This window comes from Trachypithecus francoisi, unplaced genomic scaffold, assembly GCF_009764315.1.
Source record: "Trachypithecus francoisi isolate TF-2019V2 unplaced genomic scaffold, Tfra_2.0 Lachesis_group1, whole genome shotgun sequence".
Lineage (NCBI taxonomy): Eukaryota > Metazoa > Chordata > Mammalia > Primates > Cercopithecidae > Trachypithecus > Trachypithecus francoisi.
The window spans coordinates 83,646,384-83,664,877 of record NW_022681454.1 but is presented as its reverse complement, the minus strand read 5'-3'; the positions used below and the strand labels follow the sequence as shown (position 1 = coordinate 83,664,877).

The 18,494-nt window shown below is 39.7% G+C and overlaps 1 protein-coding gene across 5 annotated transcripts in view; it reads left to right on the top strand.

Annotated features, from left to right (window-relative positions):
- ATP10D (ATPase phospholipid transporting 10D (putative)) overlaps positions 1–18,494 on the top strand; it is a 112,278-nt gene that overhangs the window by 76,489 nt on the left and 17,295 nt on the right. For 3 of the 5 annotated variants that reach the window (XM_033214751.1, XM_033214749.1, XM_033214750.1), the window contains 4 exons: positions 270–454; positions 5,528–5,837; positions 8,794–8,870; positions 9,506–9,631. In XM_033214751.1, coding sequence (XP_033070642.1) covers positions 270–454; positions 5,528–5,837; positions 8,794–8,870; positions 9,506–9,631 — 698 coding nt within the window. The remainder of the gene's footprint in view (positions 1–269; positions 455–5,527; positions 5,838–8,793; positions 8,871–9,505; positions 9,632–18,494) is intronic. The other 2 variants (XM_033214753.1, XM_033214754.1) reach the window with 2 other exon arrangements.

Below are 18,494 nucleotides of genomic sequence, written 5' to 3'. Positions count from 1 at the left end.
CTTCATTTTATAGATAAGAAAACTAGCCAAAAGGAGAACAAGTAAGTTTGATAAATTCATTGATCCCTGAGGCTTCCTTCCCAAAATATTACATTGCATATAGTTTTGGTCTAGGTTGTCAAACCTCCTTTGACTCTCCAGAGGCAGCTGGGCAGTTTATATAGTTTAGGGTTGAGCTAGCTAACAGATATAATTCAACTGTAGACTAGCTGAGCTTCAGCTGGCTTTGGTTTCTTACAAGTCCTATTGCACTTTGGTTATTTTTTTAGGTGCTACTGGCATTGAAGACCGTCTGCAGGAGGGAGTCCCTGAATCTATAGAAGCTCTTCACAAAGCGGGTATCAAAATTTGGATGCTGACAGGGGACAAGCAGGAGACAGCTGTCAACATAGCTTATGCATGCAAACTACTAGACCCAGATGACAAGCTTTTTATCCTCAATACCCAAACTAAAGTGCGTATATTGAGATTAAACTGGTTCTTCTATATTTTCAAAGCTATTGGAACATCTGAGATTTGATGTATGCAAGGATAAAAAACAAAACAAAACAGCAACCATTAGCTTTTGCTTGTTTGTTTTGTTTTTTTTTTTTTGAGACGTAGTCTTGCTCTGTCACCCAGGCTGGAGTGCAGTGGTGTATTATCTTGGCTCACTGCAACCTCTGCCTCCCAGGTTCAAGCAATTCTGCTTCAACCTCTCAAGTAGCTGGGATAAGAGGCATCTGCCACCACACCTGTATTTGTATTTGTATTTTTAGTAGAGACGGGGTTTCACCATGTTGGCCAGGCTGGTCTCGAACTCTTGACCTCAAGTGATCTGCCTGCTTTGGCCTCCCAAAGTGCTGAGATTATGGGACGAGCCACTGTACCCGGCCAGCAACCATTAGCTTCTTGATAATTTTTTCTATCCAGAAACCTACCTTGTGCTTGGAAGGGTGTCATAGTTCTTCTAAAGGCTTGGTGGAAAATTATAATGATTCAGAGGAATCATTGCTGAATAAAGGCATTAGGAGAAAGTTTTGTTTTATTTTTTTATTTGCTTTCCCCCCATCCACACTGGATTACCAGGGATCTGACAGGACTTAGCCCAAAATGAGAAAATATATCAAGTCCTGAGACAGGAATCTACCTCCCTTTCAAGATGAGAAAAAGTGATAGTGTCTATTGAAATCAGGTGAATAAATTATTAAATTTTTTTTGGCAATTCAAAAAATAGACTCTTAGGGAAATCATGCCTTCTTGTAATTCCTAGATAGTGCTCCCGAGAATATCATAAGTTTGAAGAACTGTTTAAGGGAAAAGGAAAATGTCATTTTTTTAAAAAAGAAGGAATATAAGAAGCTTAGACTCAGACCAGTTTTTTCTATTTTTGCCTCCCGCTAATCTGTAACGCCAATGTTTGATCAGATAAATGAGGATTTTATTTTTCTCAGAAGCCTTTCAGTATAGTGATACCCTCCAAGATTTGTGCACATTGTTTATTTTTTCTTGAAAAATTTCCTCCCATTCTTCTTCAGCAGTCAGACTTAATCAGTGATATCAATCCCATCACTGCAGTCTGCCTTCTTTGAAATCTTGTGGAACTTTTCTTCAAGATCACTTCTTGAGCTTTGCCTGCCTAAGGCTGCCATGATTGGTTAGCATGTTTTTGTTTGTTTGTTTGTTTTTGAGATGGAGTCTTGCTCTGTTGCCCAGGCTGGAGTGCGGTGGTATGATCTCGGCTCACTGCAAGCTCCGTCTCCCGGGTTCACAACATTCTCCTGCCTCAGCTTCCCGAGTGACTGGGACTACAGGCGCCCAACACCATGCCCGGCTAATTTTTTGTGTATTTTTAGTAGAAACGAGGTTTCACCATGTTAGCCAGGATGGTCTCGATCTCCTGACCTCGCGATCCACCCGACTCAGCCTCCCAAAGTGCTGGGATTACAGGTGTGAGCCACCGCGCGCGCCTGGTTAGCATGTTTTTATAGTCAGGCTCAACCAGCACCCAGCTAAATGGTACATTTTGAGAAAAGGGAAAAATAGAGTGGGTTCTTCTTTACAGTGGCCAAGTGACCCGTAACCACAACCACCAGCCAACTCCCAGTAGCTGCAGGGGGCAGAACCAAAGAAAATGCTTAGTCATTTCAGTCACCAAAAAGAATGTAGCCTAGGTGGCTGGTAAGACTAGCGATCAAATGCTTGGCCTGCTGCTGACCGAGTATTCGGCCTTGGGGAGTTACCCTCCTATGCCGCTTTTTCTTTACTTGTAATGGGAGAGTAATGACTATTTAATAGGGTTTTTGTGAGCATTAAATGAAAAAATATAAATTGTTTAATATGGTGCCTATGAGATGAGAGAGGTTCAGTAAGCATTAAAAAAGAAAAATAGAGATTCTTGTGAATAGTAAAATCTTTAGGACTGTGAAATTCATTTATAATGCAACATATCCATGTAAAAAATTACACTTATACCCTTAAATTTATATAAATAAAAAAATTATTTATAAATACACAATTTTTCTTATGTTTAAAGGCATTTAAAACTACCAATTCAAGAAGTATTTACTGAGTATCTATAACTTTTTGCTATCGATAGCTATTCCACGTGTGAATTTTCCAAATAACTAAATAGAATACAACAAACATAATTAATTTAGTTTAATCACGACTCAAGATAAAAAGCCAGGCACATAGTATGGGCTCAGTCAGTAGTATTTAACTCCTTTCTTTCCCCCTCACACTCCTAGTCCCTCAGGAATCACTAAGAGTTTAAAAGGACTTGAAGATCATGGAGCGCAGTGTGTCACAGTGAAGGAATTGCTCCTATAACATTCTAAATAGGCAACGTGGCAGCCAGTGGAATGTCTGAAGTCACTTTTGTTGTGTCATCTTTACCAATTTCCATCAATGTTGTTCTTCAATTTACAAATTAGATTATAAGTGTTTCCAGTTACAAACTTTACCTTTTACTCTCATAGAAGTTTTTTTCTTCATTTGTTCTAATATAGTCATATTCTGTTTGTAACTAGTTACTACATTGGAATATACAAAGGCCTTTCAGGATTGGTCATTTAATTTTTTAAGTTTTATTTTTGTAATTTCATTTAAACTTTTCTCCTCAGATTGGTAACTTTCTATCTTCATAATTTATATTGGAATCTACAAAAAGGCTTTCCACATCTGATCTCATTTGACAATTACAACAAATAGACATATAAAATAAATTATCTGTTTTATAACCTGAGATTCCAAATGCTTGTGATTTCTCTAAGCACATCTGATTACTAAGCTTTAAATGTTCTGATTCCTATTTCAGTATATTTTCTAATTATATATCACATATTACATATATACAGTTGATTCTCCTTATTTGTAGAGCTATGGTTTATGTAGTTGCCTTGAGCTCTGAATTAGTAAACACTGATCACTGCTTTTAGAGGAGATACAAAGTTAGCCTACTCTAATTACAACGTACTGTCAGCAATCAATATGTGACCTTGTTTCTTCTGAAATGTACCTTATTTCATGTGCATATTAATGATTCATTAACCATAAATGCATTGCCAACAACACTGTAACTTATACCCAAACAAAGCTTATCTAACATGGGTAAGTTCCCCCAATAAGACACATCACAGCCCTTTTTGCTTGGAAACACTGCAGCACCATGATTGGAAGTCATTTTAAACAGCAAAATCACTGACAAAAAGTAGAAAGATGCAAAAAATATGCCACTAAATAGCCCATGAAAAGAAGACTTTGCTACACTTTGAGAACTGGCAAAAGAAGGCATCATGGTGTTCAGCTTCAGCTGGGAATGGGCATATCACGTGACTTAAATGTCACTCTATGCATGTGACACCCAAATGTCACTCTGTGACATGTGACCACAAAAGCACCTCGAGTATTGTGAAATTACAGATAAATTTTATCAAGTAGGCGAATTGACAAATGTGGACTCCACAGATAATGAAGATTAGCTGTGTGTGTGTACGTACTTCTGTTATTTTTATAATGAAAAAATAGTTAATTTGTAAAACCTAAACACATACTCAAATAAATAGAAGAGTACAAAAACCTTTATAATCAATTTATAATCATAAAACTACAATTTAAAATTATATTTTGGAGAATATCCACAGACTGTATTCTGTATACTGGAAGCATATTGATGCCACAAAGACTATATTTATATTGTTGCATGGTATTGCAGCTGTATTCTTTCAATTACAAATGCCTTACACATAATCCGATGTTAATGTTTTCAATGACTCTGAGGCATGTTACTTTCTAAATGTGCCTTTTTAATTTAACCAATCTCCGGAATGATTTTAAAAATAATTTTTACTATGATGTAATGAGCTGTATGAGCATATCTGATTCATCTTTGTATACTTTTCCTTAAGGGTTTTGGAGGTGTATGAGATCAAATTCATTCCTAAAATAGAGCCCTATGAACACTCCACAAGAGTGTTTATAGTTTTTGTGCTGTTTCATGCACACATATCCATATCTACTTCTTCCTTGCTTTTCTTATTTTGTTGTAGGTTGAGAAATGCTTGATGAAACAGCATTTAAAATCAAAGCAAACAAGCTCTGAGTGAGAGCTCTTTCATAAATAAACTATTTCAGACTTAGTGTATAAACTAAACTTAAATTCACTGCTCCTGGATTTGGAATCTATTCTTAGTGGTCACTTGACACAATAATTTCTGGATAAGCTTATTGTTCATCTTCTTGAGTAGAATTCATTCAATGAATGTTTACTGAGTACCTGATGTGGTCCTCTTTTAAGCCTCATGAAGGATTCAAAAGTAAATTAAAAATGATACCTGCCTTTAAGGAACTTCCTAACTAGTATGGAGTGAGGATGTATACAAACGAGATGTGATAAGTACCACCAAGAACATCCTGGCCAACAAGAAAGCGCCATGAGGGCAGGAATTTTCATGTTTGTTGGTGTAGGTCCAGCTCATAGAATGTTTTCTAATATATAGTTTCTCATTCAATACTTAGTGAGTGAATGAATACATTGAATCCAAAAGAAGATATAAACAATAATTACTATTTCAAATGTCTGCCATGTGTCACGCCTTACACTAGGAGTTTTGCATGTATTATTTTGCTTAAGCCTCACAACAACATTATGATGGAAATAATATTTGCATATTTTAATGAGAAAGTTAAGGCTTAGAGAGGTTACATAGTTTGCCCAAGGTCAAGCAGCTAGTAATTGGCAGAATGAGACCAGAAGACTCTTGGAATTCACTGTTCAAGAAGGCAAATGGCACACATGAAGAAATTTCACAGCTATTTCTTTATAAGAAATACAGTTGGGGGTGAGATGTTCTCCTTCCTTTTAACCCATCCCCACATACACGCAGAACTCTCTGTGGAAGACTCGTAAAATCTTTGAAAATAATCAGTTATTCATTATTTGAGGTTTTCTTGATTCAGCAATTGCTAAAAAATGACAATAAAAATAGTAACTGGTTCTGGCACCAAGGGAGCCTGGAGGCTAACCACCTTTGCCTCTTGTTTCAAGGATGCCTGTGGGATGCTGATGAGCACAATTTTGAAAGAACTTCAGAAGAAAACTCAAGCCCTGCCAGAGCAAGTGTCATTAAGTGTAGATTTACATCAGCCTCCTGTCCCCCAGGACTCCGGGTTACGAGCTGGACTCATTATCACTGGGAAGACCCTAGAGTTTGCTCTGCATGAAAGTCTACAAAAGCAGTTCCTGGAACTGACATCTTGGTGTCAAGCTGTGGTCTGCTGCCGAGCCACACCGCTGCAGAAAAGTGAAGTGGTGAAATTGGTCCGCAGCCATCTCCAGGTGATGACCCTCGCCATTGGTGAGTGAGGATGAATCCGAATCCTGCACTACTTCCTTTTACACCACACCAGACACCGATCCTTCTGTCTCCTTCCTCTCCCACTGCTCCTTCCATTTTCCTCCTCCCTTTCTCTCTACCACATTCACTCCTTCCCATCACCTATTTGAGCACCTTCCTCTATCACCTATTTGAGCACCTTCTGTGAACCAGGTAGTAGGGATGTGACATGGTAAACAATAAAATAGTCCAGACTTCTTAGTTTAGTGTCAGATCCCCAAATCAACAAGCTTAAGTCGAGTAATAAACTGAATCACAGAACTGAAAAATTCATGTGTTCTACCTTCAGGAAAGCTAAATTCAAGGACATGACAATTCATTTCTCCATTCCACAAATATTTATCAAGTGCCTTCTTTGTACCAGGCATTTTTCTAAGGAATGGAGATACAAGAGTATATAAAATTGACAAAGTACCTTTTTACAAGGAATTTACATCTAGTAGGAAGGCATACAGTAAAACAAAGCATAAATCTGTAAGGTATCAGATAGTGATAAGTACTATTGAAAAAATAAAGTGGAATGAGGAGATGTAGAGCACTGGAGATAGGCTGGGGCTGCTCTTTTAAGCACGATTTTCCAAGAAGGTCTCACTGCTAAGGTTGACTGGGAGCAGAGACATGAAGGAAATCATAAAGGGGCCATGGGAGACATGGGGAAGAATATTCCTGGAAGAGAAGACAGCGAAAATGAAAGCCATGAGGGGAACCACGTTTGGTGTGTTTGAGGACAAAGCTGATTAAGCAAAGGGAGGAGTTTTGTGCAGGTTATTAAAGGTCAGAGAAGAGACAGAGGGCCAGATCACACAGGGTCTTAGAGGACATTGTAAATTTAGGGAGCCATTGAAGGATTTTCAGCAGAAGTGGGACATGATTTGCCTTAAATTTAAAATGATCATGTTGGCTGTTCTGTCAGAGTAATTGTTGGACTGCAGAGACATATGAAATCAGTTTTGATAATTCAACAAGAGATGATGGCGGCTTGGGCACAGCTGGGAGCAAAGGAAGGGTTGGGACGTGGTCAGATAATGGGCATGGTCTGAAAAAAGACCCAGTGACATTTGCTGGCATATTGGATATGTTATATGAGAGAAAGAGTTGTCAAAGGGAACACCAAAGTTATGTCTAAGAACAGAAAGAACAGAGTTGCCATTCACTGAGATAGAGGCAGGGGAAATTGGGAATTGGGTCTTACTCATGTGAAGTTTGAAAAGGCCATTAAATGTCTAAGCAGTGATATCGGTGCGAAGCGAGAATAAAAGTCTGGAATTTAGGAATAAGAAATTGGCTAGAGATGTAAATTTGAGAATCAGAAGTCTAGTGGATATCAGGCTGGGTACAGTGGCTCACGGCTGTAATCCCAGCACTTTGGGAAGCCGAGGTGAGTGGATCACTTGAGGTCAGGAGTTCGAGACTAGCCTGGCCAACATGGCAAAACCCCACCTCTACTATAAACATGAAACTTGGCCAGGCATGGTGGTGGGAGCCTGTAATCCCAGCTACTAGGGAGGCTGAGGCAAAGAATGACTTGAACCCAGGAGGCGGAGGTTGCAGTGAGCTGAGATTGTGCCACTGCATTCCAGTCTGGGTGACAGAGCAAGATTCTGTCCCAAAAAAAAAGAAAGAAAAGAAAAAAAAAGAGTCTAGTGGATATTAAAGCCTTGACACCAAAGAATGAGTATAACTGAAGAGAATTGTAGTATGAGATTAAGATCTCAGAGACTCCAGTATTAAGCTGAGGACTTGGCATATCAACTCTCTCTTTCAATGTCTGTTTTCCCTCTGGACTGCTTCCAGTCTCAGGTAACTTTTCCCCCCAGGGTGGTGATGTAGCCACTAAAACTCCTGGGTTTCCATCCTATCCTATTAACAACTTGGGTGAAAAGATAGCATCACTTTTCAGATTGTTGCAGTAAAGTTTCAGGATGAGGGTGGAATTTTGTTTAATTATCTTGTTGAATAAACAAATAATGAATTATTCAAGCTTATGGATCCAGATGTTTGCAAAGCGAAAACTCCTGGATTTATAATTATATATAACATAATTATAATTTATTATGTTATAATTATATTTATATGAATTATATATAATACTTATAATTTATATCATACATTATATATAATATATAACAATTATAACTTATGATAATAGTAATTAATTGGAGTCATATGTCCATCTCTGAACCAATTACTGAGGCCAGGGAATAGAAGATGCTGATTGTACAGATCTGGGTCACTTGCTTACGTATAAATATGGAGGTTTGGGTTCACCCTAACAAACCACGTAAACTAAGAATTTCTGAGGAAAACCAGTATACTTTTACTGAAAAACAGGTGAATTGTTGGTGATCAATCGTTCATTATCAGCAGGAATGTGGTACCTACTCCTAAGAAGCTTCCTGTGTTGGGGAGACCAGTAAGTCTGTAGCAACCGTGATACTGTGTGATAGGTGTGCTAGAGATACATAGGGTGGTGCTGAAGCCTTATGAAAGGGCATCTGATCTTTAAAAAAGTATGAGAAGGATTTCCAGAGGAAATGACATCTAAGCTGAGAGCAAGAAAAATTGAAATCCAGCAAAGTGAGCTGTGGGTGATAAGGACAGTTTAATCATGTGCATGGCTGCAGGGAGAAGGGTGTATCTGAAGAATGGAAGGTAGCATGAGTGACATGAAAAACAAGATCAGTCTGAGTAGGTGCCATAGTGTGAAGGAGTTTAAAGCAGTGTTGAGTTTGGAATTCTTCCTGATGGCAGTGGGATGCCACTTCATTTCTGTTTAACTTACTTCCAGGAAACTTGGAGAAAGGGATGAACTTTGAAGGATTTATTTGTTCACTTGAGCTGCCCCTATCAATTTGCAACATTTACACCCTTTTTTTACTCCTCATATGTTTCTCTCCTTTTTTTCTGCCTCATGAAGGTGATGGTGCCAATGATGTTAGCATGATACAAGTGGCAGACATTGGAATAGGGGTCTCGGGTCAAGAAGGCATGCAGGTGAGTGGATATTGTGCACCCAAGTTCTGTGGCCTTGACCTGCCCATCCAAAGGCAGCATTCTCCACGATAAATTCTCTGTGGCAGAGTGAGGCTGTGTGTGGCTAGCTGAGGAGTGGGAGACAGGAAGTTTACCTATCCATTCACTGATTTTTTTACTAGGTGAGTATTATGGCATTTCCTGGATAATTTTAGCTGTATTATTCACCTGTTAAAAATAGAGCTTATCTAAATCATAGGAATATATGTTTTAGTCTTGCAATAGCTGCGTAAATTCTGACTCTGAAGAAGCTACTAAGGATTTGAATGAAGGACCTAAAGATCTTGAGGCAGGTGAGGGAGGAAAAAAAAAGGGAAAGAAGAGGGTATGAGAGGAGAAGGAAGGAAGTGGGAGTGTCCTCTTTGTGTGCACGTGTGTATATGTGTGTGTGTGTGTCTGTGTGTGTGGGATGGTATTTTAGGCACAAAATTCAGATAAAAGCTCATAATCCAAAAAATTATTTTCATTCATCTATGGAACAAATGCTATCAGAAGAAGGTAGAATATGAGACTTAGAGTTTCCCAAGAATTGTGCTGTGGCTGTTCTAACATGTTTGATCATTCAGGATGGCATTCTCTCCCCATTGCATCTGCAGGCTGTGATGGCCAGTGACTTTGCCGTTTCTCAGTTCAAACATCTCAGCAAGCTCCTTCTTGTCCACGGACACTGGTGTTATACACGGCTTTCCAACATGATTCTCTATTTTTTCTATAAGAATGTGGTATGTAACCCCAGAGAATTTGTGCCTTTTCCCTTCATGTCTTCCAAGCCTGTTGCATCAGGAATGAAGAGGAAGTGTCCTATGCTAAGCTCACTTTCCTTATTGAAGTATTGGGAACAGCCAGGACTGGTCTTGCTGTCTTTTTTTTTTTTTTTTTAGTGGTTATTTTTGTCATTTATTGTACCTGCGAGGTAATTCTAGAATCCCTATTCCTTCTTCAGTCAGTGGCTGCATAATCTAATGATAATGTTATAATCCATCACTTCTCTTTATCTCATTATTATTATTATTATACTTTAAGTTCTAGGGTACATGTGCATAACGTGCAGGTTTGTTACATATGTATACTTGTGCCATGTTGGTGTGCTGCACCCATCAACTCGTCAGCACCCATCAACTCGTCATTTACATCAGGTATAACTCTCAATGCAATCCCTCCCTCCTCCCCCTCCCCATGATAGGCCCCGGTGTGTGATGTTCCCCTTCTCGAGTCCAAGTGATCTCATTATTCATTTCCCACCTATGAGTGAGAACATGTGGTGTTTGGTTTTCTGTTCTTGTGATAGTTTGCTAAGAATGATGGTTTCCAGCTGTATCCATGTTCCTACAAAGGACACAAACTCATCCTTTTTTATGGCTGCATAATATTCCATGGTGTATATGTGCCACATTTTCTTAATCCAGTCTGTCACTGATGGACATTTGGGTTGATTCCAAGTCTTTGCTATTGTGAATAGTGCCACAATAAACATACGTGTGCATGTGTCTTTATAGCAGCATGATTTATGATCCTTTGGGTATATACCCAGTAATGGGATGGCTGGGTCATATGGTACGTCTAGTTCTAGATCCTTGAGGAATCGCCATACTGTTTTCCATAATGGTTGAACTAGTTTACAATCCCACCAACAGTGTAAAAGTGTCCCTATTTCTCCATATCCTCTCCAGCACCTGTTGTTTCCTGACTTTTTAATGATTGCCATTCTAACTGGTGTGAGATGGTATCTCATTGTGGTTTTGATTTGCATTTCTCTGATGGCCAGTGATGATGAGCATTTTTTCATGTGTCTCTTGGCTGTATGAATGTCTTCTTTTGAGAAATGTCTGTTCATATCCTTTGCCCCCTTTTTGATGTGGTTGTTTGTTTTTTTCTTCTAAATTTGTTTGAGTTCTTTGTAGATTCTGGATATTAGCCCTTTGTCAGATGAGTAGATTGCAAAAATTTTCTCCCATTCTGTAGGTTGCCTGTTCACTCTGATGGTAGTTTCTTTTGCTGTGCAGAAGCTCTTTAGTTTAATTAGATCCCATTTGTCAATTTTCGCTTTTGTTGCCGTTGCTTTTGGTGTTTTAGACATGAAGTCCTTGCCTATGCCTATGTCCTGAATGGTACTACCTAGGTTTTCTTCTAGGGTTTTTATGGTATTAGGTCTAACATTTAAGTCTCTAATCCATCTTGAATTAATTTTCGTATAAGGAGTAAGAAAAGGATCCAGTTTCAGCTTTCTACTTATGGCTAGCCAATTTTCCCAGCACCATTTATTAAATAGGGAATCCTTTCCCCATTTCTTGTTTCTCTCAGGTTTGTCAAAGATCAGATGGCTGTAGATGTGTGGTATTATTTCTGAGGACTCTGTTCTATTCCATTGGTCTATATCTCTGTTTTGGTACCAATACCATGTTGTTTTGGTTACTGTAGCCTTGTACTATAGTTTGAAGTCAGGTAGCGTGATGCCTCCAGCTTTGTTCTTTTGACTTAGGATGGTCTTGGCAATGCGGGCTCTTTTTTGGTTCCATATGAACTTTAAAGCAGTTTTTTCCAATTCTGTGAAGAAAGTCATTGGTAGCTTGATGGGGATGGCATTGAATCTATAAATTACCTTGGGCAGTATGGCCATTTTCACGATATTGATTCTTCCTATCCATGAGCATGGTATGTTCTTCCATTTGTTTGTGTCCTCTTTGATTTCACTGAGCAGTGGTTTGTAGTTCTCCTTGAAGAGGTCCTTTGCATCCCTTGTAAGTTGGATTCCTAGGTATTTTATTCTCTTTGAAGCAATTGTGAATGGAAGTTCATTCCTGATTTGGCTCTCTGTTTGTCTGTTACTGGTGTATAAGAATGCTTGTGATTTTTGCACATTAATTTTGTATCCTGAGACTTTGCTGAAGTTGCTTATCAGCTTAAGGAGATTTGGGCTGAGACAATGGGGTTTTCTAAATAAATCATGTCATCTGCAAACAGGGACAATTTGACTTCTTCTTTTCCTAACTGAATACCCTTGATTTCTTTATCTTGCCTGATTGCCCTAGCCAGAACTTCCAACACTATGTTGAATAGGAGTGGTGAGAGATGGCATCCCTGTCTTGTGCCAGATTTCAAAGGGAATTTTTCCAGTTTTTGCCCATTCAATATGATATTGGCTGTGGGTTTGTCATAAATAGCTCTTATTATTTTGAGGTACGTTCCATCAATACCGAATTTATTGAGCGTTTTTAGCATGAAGGGCTGTTGAATTTTGTCAAAGGCCTTTTCTGCATCTATTGAGATAATCATGTGGTTCTTGTCTTTGGTTCTGTTTATATGCTGGATTACGTTTATTGATTTGCGAATGTTGAACCAGCCTTGCATCCCAGGGATGAAGCCCACTTGATCATGGTGGATAAGCTTTTGATGTGCTGCTGGATTCGGTTTGCCAGTATTTTATTGAGGATTTTTGCATCGATGTTCATCAGGGATATTGGTCTAAAATTCTCTTTTTTGTTGTGTCTCTGCCAGGCTTTGGTATCAGGATGATGTTGGCCTCATAAAATGAGTTAGGGAGGATTCGCTTTTTTTCTATTGATTGGAATAGTTTCAGAAGGAATGGTACCAGCTCCTCCTTGTACCTCTGGTAGAATTCAGCTGTAAATGCATCTGATCCTGGACTTTTTTTGGTTGGTAGGCTATTAATTATTGCTTCAATTTCAGAGCCTGCTATTGGTCTATTCAGGGATTCAACTTCTTCCTGGTTTAGTCTTGGGAGAGTGTAAGTGTTCAGGAAATCCATTTCTTCTAGATTTTCTAGTTTATTTGCGTAGAGGTATTTATAGTATTCTCTTGAGGTTTTGTATTTCTGTGGGGTCGGTGGTGATATCCCCTTTATCATTTTTTATTGCATCTATTTGATTCTTCTCTCTTTTCTTCTTTATTAGTCTTGCTATTGGTCTGTCAATTTTGTTGATCTTTTCAAAAAACCAACTCCTGGATTCATGATTTTTTGGAGGTTTTTTGTGTCTCTATCTCCTTCAGTTCTGCTCTGATCTTAGTTATTTCTTGCCTTCTGCTAGCTTTTGAATGTATTTGCTCTTGCTTCTCCAGTTCTTTTAATTGTGATGTTAGAGTGTCAATTTTAGATCTTTCCAGCTTTCTCTTGTGGGCATTTAGTGCTATAAATTTCCCTCTACACACTGCTTTAAATGTGTCCCAGAGATTCTGGTATGTCGTATCTTTGTTCTCATTGGTTTCAAAGAACATCTTTATTTCTGCCTTCATTTCGTTATGTACCCAGTGGTCATTCAGGAGCACGTTGTTCAGTTTCCATGCAGTTGAGCAGTTTGGATTGAGTTTCTTAGTCCTGAGTTCTAGTTTGATTGCACTGTGGTCTGAGAGACAGTTTGTTAAAATTTCTGTTCTTGTACATTTGCTGAGGAGTGCTTTACTTCCAATTATGTGGTCAATTTTGGAATAAGTGTGATGTGGTGCTGAGAAGAATGTATATGTTGATTTGGGTGGGAGAGTTCTGTAGATCTATTAGGTCTGCTTGCTGCAGAGATGAGTTCAATTCCTGGATATCCTGGTTAACTTTCTGTCTCGCTGATCTGTCTAATGTTGACAGTGGGTGTTGAAGTCTCCCATTATTATTGTATGGGAGTCTAAGTCCCTTTGTAAGTCTCTCAGGACTTGCTTTATGAATCTGGGTGCTCCTGTATTGGGTGCATATATATTTAGGATAGTTAGCTCTTCCTGTTGAATTGATCCCTTTACCATTATGTAATGGCCTTCTTTGTCTCTTTTGATCTTTGATGGTTTAAAGTCTGTTTTATCAGAGACTAGGATTGCAACCCCTGCTTTTTTTTTTTTCTCCATTTTCTTGGTAGATCTTTCTCCATCCCTTTATTTTGAGCCTATGTATGTCTCTGCATGTGAGATGGGTCTCCTGAATACAGCAGACTGATGGGTCTTGACTCTTTATCCAGTTTGCCAATCTGTGTCTTTTAATTGGAGCATTTAGTCCATTTACATTTAAAGTTAATATTGTTATGTGTGAACTTGATCCTGCCATTATGATATTAACTGGTTATTTTGCTCGTTAGTTGATGCAGTTTCTTCCTAGCCTCGATGGTCTTTACATTTTGGCATGTTTTTGCAATACTGGTACCAGTTTTTCCTTTCCATGTTTAGTGCTTCCTTCAGGGTCTCTTGTAAGGCAGGCCTGGTGATGACAAAATCTCTAATCATTTGCTTATCTGTACAGGATTTTATTTCTCCTTCACTTATGAAACTTAGTTTGGCTGGATATGAAATTCTGGGTTGCAAATTCTTTTCTTTGAGAATGTTGAATATTGGCCCCCACTCTCTTCTGGCTTGGAGAGTTTCTGCTGAGAGATCTGCTGTTAGTCTGATGGGCTTCCCTTTGTGGGTAACCCGACCTTTCTCTCTGGCTGCCTTTAAGATTTTTTCCTTCATTTCAACTTTGGTGAATCTGGCAATTATGTGTCTTGGAGTTGCTCTTCTCGAGGAGTATCTTTGTGGTGTTCTCTGTATTTCCTGAATTTGAATGTTGGCCTGCCCTACTAGGTTGGGGAAGTTCTCCTGGATGATATCCTGAAGAGTGTTTTCCAACTTGGTTCCATTTTCCCCCTCACTTTCAGGCACCCCAATCAGACGTAGATTTGGTCTTTTTACATAATCCCATACTTCTTGCAGGCTTTGTTCATTTCTTTTTCTTCTTTTTTCTTTTGGTTTCTCTCTCGCTTCATTTCATTCATTTGATCCTCAATCGCTGATACTCTTTCTTCCAGTTGATCGAGTTGGTTACTGAAGCTTGTGCATTTGTCACATATTTCTCATGTCATGGTTTTCATCTCTGTCATTTCGTTTATGACCTTCTCTGCATTAATTATTCTAGCTATCAATTCTTCCATTCTTTTTTCAAGATTTTTAGTTTCTTTGCGCTGGGTACATAATTCCTCCTTTAGCTCTGAGAATTTTGATGGACTGAAGCCTTCTTCTCTCATCTTGTCAAAGCCATTCTCTGACCAGCTTTGATCTGTTGCTGGTGATGAGCTGTGCTCCTTTGCAGGGGGAGATGCACTCTTATTTTTTTGAATTTCCAGCTTTTCTACCCGCTTTTTCCCCATCTTTGTGGTTTTATCTGCCTCTGGTCTTTGATGATGGTGACGTACTGATGGGGTTTTGGTGTAGGTGTCCTTCCTGTTTGATAGTTTTCCTTCTAACACTCAGGACCCTCAGCTGTAGGTCTGTTGGAGATTGCTTGAGGTCCACTCCAGACCCTGTTTGCCTGGGTATCAGCAGCAGAGGCTGCAGAAGATAGAATATTGCTGAATAGCGAATATACCTGTCTGATTCTTACTTTGGAAGCTTCCTCTCAGGGGTGTACTCCACCTTGTGAGGTGTGGGGTGTCAGTCTGCCCCTAGTGGGGGATGTCTCCCAGTTAGGCTACTCAGGGGTCAGGGACTCACTTGAGCAGGCAGTGTGTCCCTTCTCAGTTCTCAACCTCCATGTTGGGAGATCCACTGCTCTCTTCAAAGCTGTCAGACAGAGTCTTTTGCGTCTGCAGAGGTTTCTGCTGCTTTTGTTGTTGTTGTTGTTGTTGTTGTTGTTGTTCAGCTGTGCCCTGTCCCCAGAGGTGGAGTCTACAGAGACAGGCAGGCTTCCTTGAGCTGCTGTGAGCTCCACCCAGTTTGAGCTTCCCAGTGGCTTTGTTTACCTACTTAAGCCTCAGCAATGGCAGGCGCCCCTCCCCCAGCCTCACTGCTGCCTTGTGGTTAGATCACAGACTGTTGTGCTAGCAATGAGGGAAGCTCCGTGGGCGTGGGACCCTCCCAGCAAGGTGTGGGATATAATCTCCTGGTGTGCCCGTTTGCTTAAAGCACAGTATTGGGGTGGGAGTTACCCGATTTTCCAGGTGTTGTGTGTCTCAGTTCCCCTGGCTAGGAAAAGGGATTCCCTTCCCCCTTGCGCTTCCCAGGTGAGGCGATGCCTCGCCCTGCTTCAGCTCTCGCTGGTCAGGCTGCAGCAGCTGACCAGCACCGATTGTCCGGCACTCCCTAGTGAGATGAACCCAGTACCTCAGTTGAAAATGCAGAAATCACCGGTGTTCTGTGTCACTCACGCTGGGAGTTGGAGACGAGCTGTTCCTATTTGGCCATCTTGGGTCTTGCTGTCTTATCAGAACTAAGCTGGGAATGTGCTATGTTTCAGCTGCTGACAGCAAACTGCCAGGCTTGTCCATCTGCTAACATTTTCTACTCCCTGTGCATTTAAGTTAAGTCCTGTCTGTTCCATTTAAAATCCAGTTTTTGAACTTCCATAAAATAAAGGCTGTAACAAGAAGAATTAGGAAATGTTGAATGCTGTCAGTAGAGAACGAAAAGGTTTGCATCCGTTTTACTGGAAATATCCAAAAATATCAGCTCTTCCAAATTAATGCCCATGTATTATAGTAAAGACACAGATACAGATGAAAACCTAGTATGTCTTACCATGTAGCTGGCTGTTGCTCACAGATGCAAGAATTCTCTAGCCAACCTATAAAATGTATTTGTGCTCAGTAGTTATTTAACGATAAAGGAACTATATTTTGATTATTTAATTCCTAAAAGGGCAGAATTTGATTAGAAATCCAGGCCTCTAATCTTCAGCCTGCTATTTAAATTTCATTTTCCTCTTTTTATGAAATCATATGTAATCAGATGTAAGTATCTTCTAAGTGGGGTAATTATGTAAATATCATGATTTTAGGCCAAATTCACTCTTAGTTTTTAAAGTCCATATGTAGTATGTTAGTAGTAGGCATGGGTTGATATCACTCTATTAAAATACCATTTTCAGGAAAAAAAATAAGTCATTTTTAGGAGATCCCAAATGTGTAATTTAGAACTCTGTGTGCGTGAGTGTGTATGTCCCTCAGTAGGAACATTTGTTTTTTCCTGCAGCACAATACACTTTTCAGGAATTGCTCAAGACTTTACTAATTAGAATTAGTGCAGTTAGTCAAAGTTTAGTAAAACTCAGATACTTTAGGAAAATATTTGAAATGTATAAAATCTCTGCCTAAGTATGTGCTTCTGGGGAAAACTGTAGCTTGTAATTTACAATTCCAGAACTTAGTGGCCAATGGCTTTTAAAGAGGAGCCCCTCTCCCAAGTTTTTATTTTAAACCTTTGCATTTGTTCACCTTCTCCCCAATGGTGGCAATATCCATTCACTTCCTCACCTCCTTTTAACTCCAGATTGAATCCAACAGTAAAGAAATACCAGTATTAGGAGGAGATGCTGTACACTCTCGAAGAGAGGGAGTATTCTTTAGTAGAGAGAATCAGGACCTCGGTGGTCTTCCTGCTCCATAATCCTTGAGTGGCCATTCATACTGATAATCTCCAGACTTAATTGATATCTGTTATTCACCTAGCTAAACAATGCATATTTTGTATGCTATGCAAAGGGCTTGGACCAGAAGCCATTAGAGTAGCTTATCTTTCTGATACCATGGTTCTTGGATGTTGGACAACCTTTGAGGTCCCAATGAAGACTATGGATTCATTCCCCCAGAATAGCGTCCCAAAGCACAAATCATACATTTTTAGAAACTGGGCATGATCCATGTCCATAGACACTAGACTAAGAAAATCTATTCTGGCCAGGTACGTTGTTTCACGCCTGTAATCCCAGCACTTTGGGAGGCTGAGGCGGGTAGATCACGAGGTCAAGAGATCAGGAAATTGAAAATCTATTCTAGGGATTGTGGCCCTTGTCCTGAGGTTCTAGTGTATCTATGATAACAATATTTTTTTTAATAAGACATTTTACAGATCAAGACCACTTTCTTGTTTGTGTGTTTGATTTTTGAGACAGGATCACATCCTGTCCCTCAGAGTGGAGTGCAGTGGCATGATCTCAGCTCACTGCAACGTCTGCCTCCCGAGTTCAAGCTATCCTCCAACCTCAGCCTCCTGAGAAGCTGGGACTAAAGGCACGCACCACCATACTTAGCTAATATCTGATTTTTTTTTTTTTTTTGGTAGAGATAGGATTTCACCATGTTGGCCAGGATGGTCTCCAAGTGATCTGCCCACCTTGGCCTCCCAAAGTGCTGGGATTACAGGCATAAGCCACTGCATCTGGCTGATGATGACCATTTTCTAACTTGATCTTAATACTAAGCCCTAAGGTAGTATAATTCTCATTTTACAGAGCAGGAAATAATAATTCAGGGAGGTTAGGGAAATGATCTAAAGGCAAAGAATCAACTGGAAGTACCCTCCAGCCTTGAAACAAAACTCCCTCTAAGTCCAATGTCCTTTCCTGTGGCCTGCCCTGCTTGAGAGCACAGAGCTTTTTATAGTGAACTTAGTTTGTCTGAGACAAAATACTGCAGGAAACCATGTAGAATGCCTGTGTCTGGCCTCTAGGGTCACCAACTATCCTGGTTTCCCTGAGAGTGTTCCGATTTTACCACTGGGAATCCCAAAGCCTGGGAAACCCCTCAGTCCCAAGCAAACTGGGATGGTTGACCACTCTGCTGGCACCATTCCATTTCACCACTATGTATTTATGAACCCAGAAGGCAAGAAAATGGACGT